The sequence below is a fragment of the Bison bison genome, unplaced genomic scaffold (assembly GCF_000754665.1).
Source record: "Bison bison bison isolate TAMUID 2011002044 unplaced genomic scaffold, Bison_UMD1.0 scf7180017863950, whole genome shotgun sequence".
Taxonomy (NCBI): Eukaryota; Metazoa; Chordata; class Mammalia; order Artiodactyla; family Bovidae; genus Bison; species Bison bison.
In genome coordinates, this window is record NW_011494522.1 from 1955112 (window position 1) to 1971259 (window position 16148).

The 16148-nt window shown below is 37.6% G+C and overlaps 1 protein-coding gene across 4 annotated transcripts in view; it reads left to right on the forward strand.

Moving 5' to 3' along the window:
- NAV3 (neuron navigator 3) overlaps positions 1-16148 on the forward strand; it is an 898556-nt gene that overhangs the window by 697252 nt on the left and 185156 nt on the right. For all 4 annotated transcript variants that reach the window (XM_010833878.1, XM_010833876.1, XM_010833879.1 and 1 more), the window contains one exon: positions 11463-11578. In XM_010833878.1, coding sequence (XP_010832180.1) covers positions 11463-11578 — 116 coding nt within the window. The remainder of the gene's footprint in view (positions 1-11462; positions 11579-16148) is intronic.

The following is a 16148-nucleotide window of genomic DNA, read 5'->3' on the forward strand; positions in this document are numbered from 1 at the left end:
CTCTTTAAAATGAAGACTATAAACGTGAGGTAGTATAGCCAAGTAGCTAGGATTTCAGGCTGTCGAGTCTGTGTGTTCTACCATGGTTCAGAAATAGCACCTTGTATTGTTGAGACAGTGGCCCCAAGAGCCAGGGTCCCTGGGTTGAAATCTTGATGACATCATTTATTGATCATGTGACTTTGTGTAATACATTTAAAGACGCTGGACCTCAGTTTTTATAATCTGTAAAATGGAGGTAGCAATAATAGAAGCTTCCTCATAAGGTAATTTGAAGGTTAAATGAGTTGATACTTATACAGGGCTAAGAACAGTACCTGAAAGTGAAAGTGAAGTCGTTCAGTCGTGTCCGACTCTATCAGGCTATCAGGCTCCTCAGTCCATGGGATTTTCCAGGCAAGACTGCTGGAGTGGATTGCCATTTCCTTCTCCAGGGGTTCTTCCCGACCCAGGAATCGAACCCGGGTCTCCCGCATTGCAGGCAGACGCTTTACCGTCTGAGCCAGCAGGGAAGCCCCGGAAGGATTCCTACCACATTGTAAATGACCTTCCCCAGACTTCAGTTTCTAACCTGTAGAAACTGTAAAGTGTGGTTGAATATCTACCTCATTTGGTTGTTTTAAAGATTAAATTAGGACAATCTTGTGTAAAGACTTAAGCACAGAGCCAGATTCAGAATAAATTGCTTATAAATGTCATTAATTCTGTGTTTTATTTTCAATAATTTAAAGTAATTGAAAACAAAACCATTGAATCAGAAATGTCATATCATATTCTACATATGAAGCAAAGATTGCTTGAAGTGTTTTATAAATTCAGAATAGTTTAGTAATGATAATATAAATCATCTTAGAGTAGACAGTATTCAAGCTTTGTAATGGTCAGTGAAAGTTGTAGAGTCACATCATACGGCTTTTGTGACCCCAGTGTCTTTTCAACTCTACTCCAACACCATTTACAAAATTTTCTTGGAAGATCCCTGACAGACTTTCCTAGTGTTGCTAATCATTTGATAAGATAATAGTAATAATGTACTATTTTATAATGATGTTTGTTGAGTGCTTACTTAATGCAAGTCTCTATTACAAAATTTATATTCATTTTTTTTTCATTTAAACTGTGTCATAAACCCAGGACAAAGGGCTATAACAGCATTTTACAGGGATGAAGAAGAAGCAATTTCAAGGCAGAATAATGATAATCCCTTTAAGTCACAGGGCTAGCAGGAGTTTGCCTTTGAACCCATATACGCCCGAATCTCTAGTGTACTCTCCTTTGCTTCACAGTTCTTTCTGTACATGTAGAAATAGGAGATATTGTTACTAAGGAAATTCTGGCTGGGAAAATGTCAATAGCAGATTTGCAGATATCTCCATCAAAATTCATTTATAATGGGAAATACTTTACTGCTTTTAAGTAGAAAAAATTTAAAACACATATGTGTGTATATATATATGTATAACATGCATATGTTTGATATTTAAAGAAAATTAAATAACCTTTATATAATGAGAAGATTGATGGGTCATGTATATGTTTCCTTGTTCTCAGTCTACTTCTAGGTCATGCTGGTTATTAATTATTCCTTTGGGGACTTTAATATTTGCTTCATAATAGTCTTTACTGCAAATTGAATGTTCAATGTCCTATAAATATAATGTTGAGTTTTAGAAGTTAATGAATTTTATATTAGACCTACTCCTGTATAGTACAAGGATATTCTATATTAAGTTCCTGTAGCTCATTTATCACTACAGTGTGATAAAAGTAGTTCTGAGTTTGGCATACCTTATCCATTTAATGTGTGGATAGCACTAAAATCAAGATGAAACTTGAAAAAGATTTTAATTCACTGTAAGAAGTTTCCAATATTTAGACCTGTATGAATGGATTAAGCTGTCTTAAGTGTTAAGGTGACTACTGAAGATTCTTAAGTGATACAGTGACCAGTTTCCATAGTTTAAGTAAAAGAAAATCACCAAAGGTTTTTTTTTTTTCTTCTTCTTTTATGTACTCATTACTCATTCTGAAAATACTGTGTTATAACAGTTACAAAGAGCAAAAACGTCTCTGCTCTGTGGGGGGTTCAGTATATTGGTGATAATGATAAGAATTTAATCAAGAACTTAAAAAAAATAATTGTTCCCATGGAAATGTATGCAACAAATAATGTAGAAGAGTTTTCCTGACTCTTGTGTGAGGGTGGAGTCAATGTATGCATTAAAGAAAAGGTGAAAAAACAGATAAGACTTAAAAGATGAGTTAGAATTTGTCAGGTGGAAGGAAGAATGTTATGGCATCATCCAAACTTGACATTTTTACATCAAAGCATGATGGAAAAAATAACGGGCAAATTGCTAAGTAATATGCAAATGCTAGTAACCAAAACTGCTAGAAACTAGAGGTTAGAATTCATGATTACTTCATTGGGAAACTAGGAAGAAAATTTAGAATGAATCCATACTTCATTTTTCTCTTTCAATCATTCCCTCCCAACACGTCTTATTTTCAGCTAGTCCTATTGTCTCATTCTCTAAAACATCCCTTAGTTGTACATTTCTTTCTATTTCCACCCTCCTTCCCTTGGTCCAAGACATGGTACCACCAATTTTCACCTAGTTTCCAGTGAGTCTTCTAGCATCTCCTGTTGGCTCTTTACAGTAACATCGTTCGCACAACAGGGACTCTAACCTTCTAAAAGAATACATTTTATGTCATTTAAACTCATAAAACCGTCTGTTGGCTTTCCATTACATGTAGTAAAACCCAAGCTTCTTACCAAGCCCTACAAGTTCCTGCACAATCTGGCCTCTATCTCGCCTCTATCTAGCCCTTAAACCACAGTCCCTGCATCCCTGCATTCCTTCTGTTCTCAGCAAACTCACTTGTCCTACTTTGGGGACTTTGTCAGACATTCTCTCTGTATGTAAGGACTTTCTCCTGGATCAGATCAGGTTCCTTTTCATCAGAGCTCTACTTACATGATGCTTATTAACACAGTCTATCTTCAGCTATCTAATCCGAAGGAATACTCACAATGCCTCTTGCCAGAATTGTATGCTATATTGTCCTCTTGTGTTTTGTTCATAGTTTATCACCATCCACTGTTTTTTTTGTTTGTTTGTTTACTTATTAACAAGTGTGAATTCAGCCACCTCCAACTATAACATACACTCATTGAAAAATAAGTCTTGTCTATTTTTATTTGATAGCATAATTGCCCAGGACAAGCCTCCCACAATAGGAACCAAATAAAAATTGAGTGAAACACCATCATCATGGCTTAGACTCACCCACTATAGAAGAATAGAAACACTGCCAAAAATGTACAATGGAATAAGAAAAAGTCAGAAGTCTTTTATTCCTATAAATGGTAAAGTTTAGTTGAAATATAAACAACTTTAAAATGTTTACAAAATGAAACCGTATCTACTCTTCAGGACATTCGTTCATGTATCTCCCCCACTTCTGACTCCCTGCTAAATAGCTTTACTTTATAAGGCATCAGGGTCAGAGTGAAACATCACACATCCCATATGTTATTTTCTTTCTGTGGTCCACAGTGTAGTAGAAGAGAGACTGACTCAAACATAACCACAAAATGAAGCAGGAAATGTTATAAAAAAAAAAAAAAAACACAAAAAACAGTAGTGAACCAGATTTGGCAACTGAGATTTTGAAAAATGGAAAATTACCACTTGTTGTTGGAATCAGAAAGTAGCACTTAAGCTGGATTCTGAAAGAGAAGTGAGAGTTGGACATTTAGAGATGAGAGGGACAGAAAAGGAAATGTAAGACTAAAGGAGCCAAATATACAGCATCAACACAAGATATGTAGGTTGTTGGCAAGATCAGTTTTCCTAGAAAACAAAGATTGATTGTAGCCTGATTGTAGTAGAAACTCTTGAATGTCAAAAACTGTAGACTTTGTGTGAGTGTGTAGTCTAGCACTTGAGTGCATGGGTGGGCGGCACAATCTTAAAATGTACTTTGTCTTCTTGTATAAGTAAATTGTTAGTGGGAGAGGTCAGGGAGGATATACCAGGCTCAGTGGCTGGATGAAGGAGACATTTACTGACTTTCAGAGTCAGCTTTGTTAAACTTGAATTAGAGGTACTGATTATAAGAGGAAAAGAAAGATAAAGAGTAAGAACATACTTAAGAAAAGCTCACTTCTCCATGTTCCTCTTCTTTCTTGGTGTCTACCCTCTATGTTACAGTCTTCAAACTTGTTTCCCTTGCCTGGAGTTCAAAACTTGTTACCGTAGCTCCTTGGGATCTTCAGAATTGTCTCCCCTCTCTCCATGTGCCATTTTTTCTTCTATTTCTTTTACTTTCATTAACTTCACAGCTATACGTTTTGTGCTTGTAAAGATACATGAATAGTGAAGTTAGTCAAGGAGGCATGAAAGACCTATACATTTTCTCTAAACCTCAGTATTTTTAACAGCACCCAATAAATTTCAAAATAGCTATTAACCGGATTCATAACTTATGAGTTTGAGGAGGTCTATGTGCTCTTTGTTATTTTCTGACCATTTGTGGTAAATGTCAAGAAAAGAGTGTTTTGGACATAGAGCAAACATCTGAAGGCAAAGAGAGAGAATCTGGGGGGAACATTTCACAAAGGAAAAAAAAAATGAACTCAACCTTTAGATAAGGCAAAACATTGTTAAACTGAGAGAAAAATCAATGTGCTTCTTAAACCCATTGATTAACTATTAAATATAAGCAGAAACCTTCTATACATACTTGGTTTATAAAATCAGGTTAAGAAGGTCTGAATTTAGAGGTTTCCTTTTGTTTGATATAATGTGTCTTGAACAACAACATTAGGGGTTTTGAGGAAAGATTTAGGTTGTAACAAGCTTTTGGAGATCTCAGATTTGCCTAGAAAGTGACACAGAAAATTGGCACCTGAATATACGATGTTCTGAAAGGCAAAGAATGCAAAACCTTCGTTTTGAAAATGCTTACTCATATGGTTTTAAGTTTAACTTGTTTGTTGAACCAGCATATTGAGTAGGAGGTTGTGAGTTTACAAAAATTGAAATGTGAAGCATTTAACCATCTTGCAGATAAAACTTTTGTAAGCCCTGCAGCTATTATTACAGATTACGCTGCACTTGTGGTTTTATGGGAACTGGGCATACTTGGTCATCAGCACAAACTAAAGCTTATTGAAAGCTTGCCATGCAAACTTGGCTCTGCTAAATTTGATATATATATATCTGCATAGGGTAGAGGGTAGCAGTTTAACCTCCCTCACACAGCAGTATTTTAAGCAGGAAGACAGAGCCGATGCTAGAAGAGGGTCTGTTGTGTGGAAGATGGCTATGAGTTGGCATTTCTTCAGAGAGAAGCTTGGTAAGCTGCCCTTTCTATATTTAGCTTACAAGCTTCAGTGCCAGATTGCCCAACCAAACCACTACTGTTTCTTTTTCCTATATTTCATCTTTTCTTGGAAAAGTTTTTTTGTTTTTTTTGTTTTTTTTTACTTCACAGCATGTAAGGTCTTATTTCCCCCACCAGGGATTGAACTGGAGCCACTTTCATTTGGAGCACAAAGTCTCAACCCCTGGACTACCAGGGAAGTCCTTGAAGGCAAGCATTTTATAGACTATTTCGTAGTGTGGGGTTGTTTGATAGTTTCTCATGATTAGACCCACAAATATACTTTTTGTCTAGAATGTCACAGAAATGATGCTGGATTTTTTTTTTTCTGTTTCCTTCCTTTCAGGTATCAATAATACTAATATTTCTCATTTGCAGTTCAGTTCAGTTCAGTTGCTCAGTCGTGTCTGACTCTTTTTAGTGATGTTGAATTTGATCACTTGTTTGAGATATTGTTTGCTAGTTTTCTACTCTATAGTTAGTTTGCCCCATTTCTATTTCACAGATATTTTTATGGGAAGATATCTGGAGACTCTATAAAAATTCTATTCCTTGATCCACTTTCACCCATAGGATTTTAGCATGCATTGAGATTTCTTGCCTAAATTAATCATTTACTCCAATTGATGTCATGTGACTTCTAATTCCATCTGTATGTATGTCTTGCCATTCAACTTTTAGAAAATGATATCCCTTCTTATTTTTCTCCTCTTTCCCCTCTTCTTTTTCCTTCTCCTATACTCTATCCCTCTCCCTCGCTTTAAATTTTATGGACTGATGGACTCCTCTTGTCTTCAATGGATTATAATCTGTCGATAATGACTCTTTATTGTGATGTTTAAATTTTCTCAAATCAGGTTACTGGGATGCACTTCACACTGACTTCCGCTCACTCCATTTTTCTTTCATAACTTTGCTTCATTTTGGCTCAAGCTGATCCAGACTCATCATGTACTCTCACTGCCTTAACTTGAGCTTTTACCTATGGTGGCTTGAGTTCTTTTGTGAAGGATAATATTTAGGAGCCTGATCTCACTGCTCCTAGGTTTCCTAAATGGTGAAATAAATAGGTGTATACTTAACACACATATGCATTTATCTCAATATCAGTGAGGAATCTGTTAGAGGATTCACAATGCCTCCAACTCCAGATCAGCATGCACAGTTTTGTCTTGCTTTCTCCTTCCCATGCTTGCACCTTCTTTTGTTACCTGAGAAACCTGGCTCCCGCTGTCCTCAGTATACTTCTTATTTGCTCAGCACCCTCCCGCAACATACAGTTCTAACAAATGTCCCATCCACCCTGGCCTGCTCTTCATCCTGACAGATTGCTGGTCTTCGCCCGGCTGTCACCCGACTGCCGCCCACCAATAAGGAAATAACTGCTTTTAGAAAGATCCTTGATTTTTCTTTCTTTTATATTGAATTTATAAAGCAGGAACTATAGGACCATTTATTAATGTTGCTGATTCAAACCAATTTTGCTTGTGTCCACATTTGTAACTGGTATATCCATATAAAGATGAGTTCATATGGATAGATTTTTTTTATATATAAACCAATGTGCAACACCTCTATTTGTGAAATTGAACATCTGAACACTGATAGTATCTAGATGTATTGCTGAATTCCTTTAGATGGCATGCATAATAGCTTCCTTTTCTTCAAAGTAAAAATTTTAAGTAGTAAAGAGTAAAATTAAGGTTAGACCATTAAGTACTGTTACATTATTAACTCTTAGTTAATAACTTAGTGGCTAAGCTGTTATCTGGGGAGACATCACATACATTAACATGCTCAGTGTCTAGAGACACTTGGATGGAGTTAAATTGTAGGGTAGTGGTTCATAGAACAATATTTATAAGATGCCAGGTTTAAATACAGTTTAAGTATCTACCAGCGTGTTATACAGGGCAAACTGTTACACCTCTAAAACCCTTAATTTATCTGCAGCACCTACATTACCAGTGTTCTGGCTACTCTAACAAGAATACTGTAGTCTGGGTGGCTGAAACAACTAACATTTATTTCTCATAGTTCTGGAAGCTGGGAAGACTAAGGTCAGAGTGCCAGCAGATTCGGAATCTGGTGAGAGCCTGGTTCCTGGTTTTTGATGACCATCTTCTCATTCTGTCCTCATGTGGTAGAAGGGGTGAGGGACCTCTCCAAGATCTCTTTTATAATGACACTGATCCCATACAGAAGGGCTCCATCCTCATGATCCTATCACCTCCCAAAGGCTCTACTTCCTAGTATCATCACATTGGTTTCAACACATGAATTTTGGAAGCAACCAGACACTGAGAAAAGAGTGACAGTATTGTTGTGGAGTTTGATATGCCCTGGATAAAACACTAGGCATAGCACTTGGCACACAGTGAGTGCACTTAAACGGGAAGTGAATTTTATGTTAATCATTGCTGAAATCTACTTTTACCTACTAAGACTTAGTAACAGATGCTAGCACTAACATATTAATATTAGAACTCTAAATAAATTAAATGGTGTCTTCGTCATGCCCTATCTTACAGTTTCAATGTTGACCATGTTGTAAATGCACAGTCAGATGGTCTGCACAAGATAATGTCTTCTGAATAGTTTGAAGGAACCTCATGATACTCATTTTTTTCCCTTTTCCCAGTCAATATGAGGAGAGTTCAATATCAATTTACATAGAAGCAGTGAATGATGCCACTGTGACTGTACCTTTTGATTAGAGAACGCTATTGATTCTTAAGTCTTCGTGAGTTATTTTATGAATCATCCCTGGAGCCTTTTATTTTACTGGAATGAAGCATGCACAAAAATAGAGGACATCCTGAGAGAATTCAGAGTTTAAACTAAACTTCTTTGATCATTTGTATAAAAGTTAAATATTTACCAGTTAACATTGATTGTCCCTCTAGAGACTAGAGTAAAAATCTGACCCCGCTTTAACAAATAATGAGGTGCAAATCGTGGAGAAATGGATGGCTTGTAACATGTGTAGAGCAGGAGGTCTGGGACCATATACATGTAAATACAAACCAAAAATGATTTCTTGGGGTCTTTTTATAATTATTTGAAGTTTAACTTATCTATGTTCCTTCCCTTAAACAATCTGTTACTCTACCATTGTTATTGTAGGTAGCTCAGATGGGGAATATAGTGACACATATACCAAAGAATGTGAAAATATGGTATAAATAAAAGTATCTCTTGTGACCTAAATTAAAAACAACAAATGGGGAAAAAAAAAAGTTGAAGAGCAAATCAGCCAGAAATATTCACTGTCACATTAAAAAATAAAATAAAACAAAGGTTTCTAAGACTGAAGTTTGAATATTTTTATCTAAGGGTGGGGACTTAGCCAATGGAATTAATACCAGGTTTCATATACTGAGGAAGATAGCCATACACTGAGAAGTACTTTTTAAGTTGTGTTTATTTGCAGCAAGGAAAAACTCTACTCCCAAAATACATTCTATTTTGTATATTTTGTATATTCTTTTGCTCTGTAGAGAGTTTCCTAGCGGGAGATGCTCTGCATCTTTATAACTAACATGGCTACAAGTATTCTGATTCCTGAGATAGCTCAGGTTTTGTCCTAGGAAGACCCAGTTGGCATTGGGCATTAGACAGCCATCTTAGAGAACTGCTCTCCGTGACTCAGCGTCTCTGACCTGTGTGACTGTAGACTACCCTGGCTCCCAGCCAGTTCTCCTAACTGCCCATTCCTCCCAGAGACTCCTTGGCAGGCAGCCAGTATGCTCTCCCGGGGTCTCCTATTTCACTATATACTATCAATTTAAAATTCTTCTGCAAGTAATAACAATCCATAGAAAATGTCAGAGGAATATTTCCCCCCACATTCATAGACACCAGGCTAAAGAATAGGCCAAGGAGGTGCAATGGCTCACAAGTAAAGAGCCCAAGTGAAGGAATAGATGAAAATGAACTTTGGAAGCAAATGGGCATGGGCAATAGACAGGGGAACTAGGAGACCCTTGGGGGCCACAGAAGAAAGTAAGTAGCACAGAGAGCCAGATACACTCCCCACATTTTAACATTGGCCAGAGTCCCACAAGCCTCAAGAGAATGCTTTTCCAGACCTTTAGTAATTATAGCTCTTGAGCGCACAGTTATTTTGTGAAGAACATATTTGTCTTTACTTTTGCACAGAAGCAAATTGAGGTTCAGAGGAACTAAGTAACTTAGCAAGGTCGCATGAGTTAATAACTGCTCAGAGAGCCTAGTGTCCAACCAGACCCAAAGCATGCATCATTATCCCATGCTTCCTTCCATATATTTTACCCACCAAGAACACTATGTTTATAATCACTACTGATAAGGTTTACTCATTCATATATATGCTAGACGTGGGGCTAGGCATTGGGGTATAACGGTAGCTCAAATACGGAGAATGGACTCTACTTTGGAGATGAACATTTATCAAATAACTGCACAAATGTCACATTGTGAGAGTATGAAGTGCTGTCAAAATAGGAGAGAAATAAGTATTTGTAATTTGGGACTTCATCTGAAAATTAGGAATGTCTGCTAGAAATCATTGGAGGTCAAGGCGCAGCTTTCTATGAACTCTTACATGCCTCTATCTTTCTTTTATTGTATCAATTCCTGTATACATACACACAGCATTTAATTTTCCATGATTTATTAAGATCCTAATGAATTTTTCAGACTTTCTAGACCATGTCTTATAAATTAAAAAAAAAATATTTCTAACATCGGTGACTACACTTTATTTTCTCTTAAACAAAATCAGGATTTAACATAAAAGTGAGATATTAAGTGAAAATTTATTAAAGATATACTGATTTTTCTTTCACATATAAATATTCTTTTTAGATTTTTTTAAAAGTAAGAAATATTTAGTGATTACTTTCCATGGTCCAAACCGTGTAGGAATGGGACCCCAAACCAATGAGGTAACTATGAAGAACAAAGTCCAGGGTGCAGTGCTGTATTGTCTTGTCTCCTTCTTTCTCTTGTACTTCATGGTGAGGACTTTCTAAATATGTGGTATTCTTGACCAAATATTTGTAGATTTTGAAACTGCATAAGGAGAGAGATGGAGAAGGCAATGGCACCCCACTCCAGTACTCTTGCCTGGAAAATCCATGGACAGAGGAGCCTGGTGGGCTGCAGTCCATGGGTTGCTAAGAGTCGGACACGACTGAGTGACTTCACTTTCACTTTTCACTTTCATGCATTGGAGAAGGAAACGGCAACCCACTCCAGTGTTCTTGCCTGGAAAATCCCAGGGACTGGGGGGCCTGGTAGGAGGCCATCTATGGGGTCTCACAGAGTCGGACACGACTGAAGCAACTTAGCAACAGCAGCAACTAGGAGAGAGCCTCTTAAAACACTGCATGAAGACTGGACTATCAAAACATGTGAGGTCCCTCTGTGGAGAGCTTTTTATTTAATTAGACCCAATCTTTACATATTAATCACACACAAATACATATCCATGTATATATATAGACAAATATAAAACAATATAAAAAGGGTATTTTCAGAATGAGAATTTCTTTTTGATTGACTTTTTTTCTGAAATGAAAACATCATAGTGGCATTTATAGCCCATAGCAAAGTCAGTATTTATTTTATATATACTTTGTATTTTAGGATATATTTTATAGAATTTGCAGGGAAAGAATATTTGAGTTATTTTCAATGCTTTTATTATTCTCAGAAGAACACAATTTAGCCAGACTTTATCTAAAACAGCAAAAAGAAAAAAAAGAATCTTTTCAAACCTTTTGTCAAAAAAGAATACATTGGTAATTACAAGCTTTCAAACTTAGAAAAGCCTAAGAAATCTGATTTAACATCTCATTACAACTTGGGTTGTATGTGAAAAATAAGGAAATCCGATTTAATATCTCACTACAACCAGTGTGTCTCAGTTTTATGTGAAAAATAAAGAAATTTCTCAGACATAAAGAAATGCTCATTCACCTTAATAGAAAACTTTTAATACATTGATTTCTTCCTGTGTTAGAGAACTTTGATGAGTCACTGATGACAGCAATCTGCATTTCTGTCTTCTTGGTTAATTTCAGAGCTCATCCAGAAAATGAAGGGACTTCTTTACCATCTGCCGACTCCTGCACCAGCCCTACCAAGATGGATTTATCATACAGTAAGACAGCTAAGCAGTGCCTAGAGGAGATATCTGGTAAGTGACCTGATTGATGCATAGGTCAAACTCAGAATTCTTGTAATCTCTCTACATAAGTCTTTTTTATTAAGTCATGTTTGTGCTATACTGTTTTCCCTTAGGCATATATGGACTGTGTACATTTCATGCTTCAGAGATGTTTAGGTATTTGACTGTTCTGCTTAGAATGATCTCTTTGTTGTTCTGTAAAGAATTCTATAAAGAAGGGTAGTGCTCTCAGAGGCTGAGATTTTAAGTAATTGTTGCCCTCAGTCAAGTTGAATACTCTCAGAGACAATCTGGAGAAACTTCTGTTGTTAATAAGGCAGTCCTTGGATGTATTTGCAGATTTAAAAAATATTAATGATCAGGTGGTGCCGAGGTCCAGCCCCAGCTGATCCAGGGAGCTCAAAGCGGGGACAGCGTTGGCGAGGATCAGGATACAATAGCTTCAATTAGATATTAATTAGAGATGTAAAGAGTAATAGAATGAGGATAGCTCAGTAGGAAAATTCAGTGGAGAAAAGAGGCTGAGTAGCTTGGTTTACGCGGGAGACTAATAAAACTTCAAGACAAGAAGTTTGCACCACTTATGTAGGCCGCAGGCATCCTTCCATTCTCCCAAAGGAGAGGAGACACTGAGGCCTCCCCGGTCAGATCTTAGAAGCCCAGGCAAAATTAGTAAGCTTGGTGGGTTCTGTGCTCCAGATGGAGACTCAGCCAGAGTTTGAGAGAGAGCGACATGGGGAGACCAGTATTTTGAGAAACTGATCCCCATTCTTTATTTTCCATGGTCTACTTTTATACACTGAGATGTTATGCAAAAGTCACGTGGGGTCAGCAGTCCTGACTTTTTATCAAAGTCAGGTGCTTCATACAAATATACAGTATACAGAGGTCTTAGGGGTGTTACATCATCTTCTGGCCAGGGGGTCTGCTGACAATTTATGGCCCTTTCCTTGTGACAGCAGTCAGTCAACCAGGACACTTATTTCTCCAGGGTTGATTATTCTTAAAAAAGACTCCACCTTCCAAAGGTACCAGATAAAGTTACATTCCTATAGGGTGAGGATGTGGTAGGTTTTAGTTAAGGAAAGAATTTACTTAGCCTAAGGTCTAACGTGATTAATATCAAAGGTTAATACTTATTTCTTCCATATATTCATTAATGTGTGTAAGGGCAGGGGATGCGGAGACTTAACAACAAACATTGGCTCAACAAATGAAAAACCCGTCACCAAAACAATTTCTAATCAGCCCACTATACTTATACTAATGGTTTTCTAACTTTTCTAAGGAACCTGTTTTTAGAAGGTTTAAAGCATCTTGTGCCTCTCACGGTTGGGAGGCTGTGAGCAATCACATGTGGCCGGACAAGCCTGTCAGGCAGGCTAGAGAACCTTCAGAGGAGTTTGTAGGTTAAAACACTCTTGTCACCCCCAGGAATTTTTATTAACTGGAGCTCTAAGTTAACTCCTTCTCCGAAAGAGGTGGTGGGGGACAGCCCCCCATAAAGGCAGAGGTGTAGGTGAGAGCACAAAGTAGTAAAGTAGGCAGGCTCTGGTTATGGGGGTAGATGCTCGAGAATTTCCAGGGGGACTCCTGAGGCTCGATCCCGCCTTTGTGTATGTCGAGCCTCCTTCCTCATGACCTTTGCCACGGGTGGAGGTCCTCCCACTGGCTCCCCGCAAGGTGGGAATGTTAAATTTTCATGGTCAATCCAACCCTACTTTATCTTCAATTCTGTATTATTTTGTATATTTCTGCAGAGTGGCTCTAAATGTGTGTTCTGTGAAAAATCTAATTATGGAAATTTTTTTCATTTTATATAAATAATGTAAAAAAAAAAAAAAGCCATATACAAATTCCAGACCCAATTTGTCAGATTCTCAGCATTAGTGCATTGTTTTTCCTAGGATCTGGATAAGCCTAGGCACATAGCGAAGCCTTTTGGTATAATTGTATTATATACAGCTCAATATTCACAAGGAGCTAAGTAGGCTCTTAACACAATACAATGCTCCTAAGGAGAAAATGTCCCTGATTCTGGGAAAGATTGAGGGCAGAAGGAGAAGGCAGAAATCAGAGGATGAGATCACTGAATGGCATCACTGATGATGGCATCACTGATGTGATGAACATGAACTTGGGCAAACTCCAGGAGATGGTGAGGGACAGGGAAGCTTGGCATGCTGCAGTCCATGGGGTCACAAAGAGTCGGACATGACTGGGCGACTGAACAACAACAAGGGGGACAGGCTTGAAGAACATTTTATCTGTTTCCAAGTATAAGAATGCATAGACATAGAGGTATATTTGTTAGTTCAATAAATCTCTGGCTCAGCCCTTGTCTAAGTAAAAACCTAAAAGGGCTATTTATTTTATTTTTTTAATTACCACAGTACTCCAAGGACTCAAAATACTGCTCTGAAGCTCATGAGCCTAACCATATCACAAATTTGGAAGTTAAGAAACTTCCTCACTTCATCAGACTTTAAACACTTCAGCAAGCATTAGCCGTTACTGCAGTATCCACCCATGGATATTGACAACAATGACAGCACAGCATCCCAAGGGTTCCTTTTGGAAATAACATCCATGGTATTCGGCTTTAGAATTTTCAAGTGGGAATTAAAATGGGTCAGTGCAGGGTAAAGGCTGAAATGGTAATGCCAAGGCATAGCTATGGGGATGTTATGGGGGGAATTGCTTGAAAAATTTGTAGATTTTTTTCAATCACTAGGAGAAGGTGTTGGTTTCCCATAGTTTCAGATAACCCCATGGTGATTGATGATATGTATCTGTATTGTGACTATATATTATTTAAACAGTGTGGTATGGAGATGTATATGTTTTACATGTTTCTTTATTCATGAATGCCTCCAAATAGTATCAGTATGCCTACAAATTACAAGAACTCAAATCTGTAGCAGAAAATGAATTTATTACACTTTGACTTCAGATTTTTATGTGAATTTTACAAAGAAACTTGTTTTTCTGAAATTAGTATATCACTTAGTATCTCTGAAGCAATAGCATGTTTGATTCTTTCTTCAGTTTCTTTATTCTTTTGACCATTTGATCATTTTTTCATACTTCCAGCTAATATTTCTACTTACGTAAGTCAAATCATTATGTTTTACACCTTAAACTTATACAGTACTATATGCCAATTGTATCTCAGTAAAACTGGAATTTTTTTTAAAATTTTCCATTTAATGTTCTGGTTTTAATGAAATATTTGAAAGTGAAATATAAACTAGACTTTAACATTATACAATAGCCTGATGGATTTATTAGAAGGTATAATATTAGTTTTTATAATAATTATTGTTGTAGAATCATAGATTTGAGTCTATAATTTAGATAGGAATATAATAAAAGAAAGAAAATGGCAAATAAGTGCCTAAACGAGGCTGATTTGATTGTGTCATTCTTATGATCATGTGTTTAAAGTGAGTCTGTGGTGGAATATTGGAAATTTCTGTCAATGCAAACTGGAGATTTCATGAAGGAAAGATATTCCCTTGTATTCAGTAAGCTATCATTGGAGTGCCATAATTGGAGAAATCCAGGTGAGAGAATACTGGTAGAGCAGTGATGAGAGGATGATAGTCATAGGGAAGTAGACCAGTGAGATGGCAAACCCTGGCGTTTCTTCTAATGATCTTGTCTTCTTATCCCTCCTTGAGCTACTTACTCTCCTGTTCATACCCTAGATCTGGGCATCATCAGAATCTGCACCTTCGCTATAATCCCACTAGCATGCAGCCCACTCTTGCTCATGACAACCTCCTTTCTTTTCAGTGCGCTCCCTTTCATTCTCTGACAACACTACTGATTCTAAGATGTCTAAATTGCTGATCCCACTACTTTTTACTTACCCTCATCAAACTCTACATGTCCTTCCTTCCTTAATCAGATGAATTCCGATAGTGACGGAATATGATTTTACTTTTGCAAGTACTCTTTACTCACTTACCCCTCTCTTACTTCATTGTACTCATTGGATGAAACATAGACCTCAGTTCAGTTCAGTTCAGTTGCTCAGTCATGTCCGACTGTCTGCGACCCCATGAATCCCAGCACGCCAGGCCTCCCTGTCCATCACCAACTCCCGGAGTTCACTGAGACTCACGTCCATCGAGTCAGTGATGCCATCCAGCCATCTCATCCTCTGCCGTCCCCTTCTCCTCCTGCCCCCAATCCCTCCCAGCATCAGAGTCTTTTCCAATGAGTCAAATCTTCGCATGAGGTGGTCAAAGTACTGGAGTTTCAGCTTCAGCATCATTCCTTCCAAAGAAATCCCAGGGCTGATCTCCTTCAGAATGGACTGGTTGGATCTCCTTGCAGTCCAAGGGACTCTCAAGAGTCTTCTCCAACACCACAGTTCAAAGTCATCAATTCTTCGGTGTTCAGCCTTCTTCACAGTCCAACTCTCACATCCATACATGACCACAGGAAAAACCATAGCCTTGACTAGACGGACCTTTGTTGGCAAAGTAATGTCTCTGCTTTTGAATATGCTATCTAGGTTGGTCATAACTTTCCTTCCAAGGAGTAAGCGTCTTTTAATTTCATGGCTGCA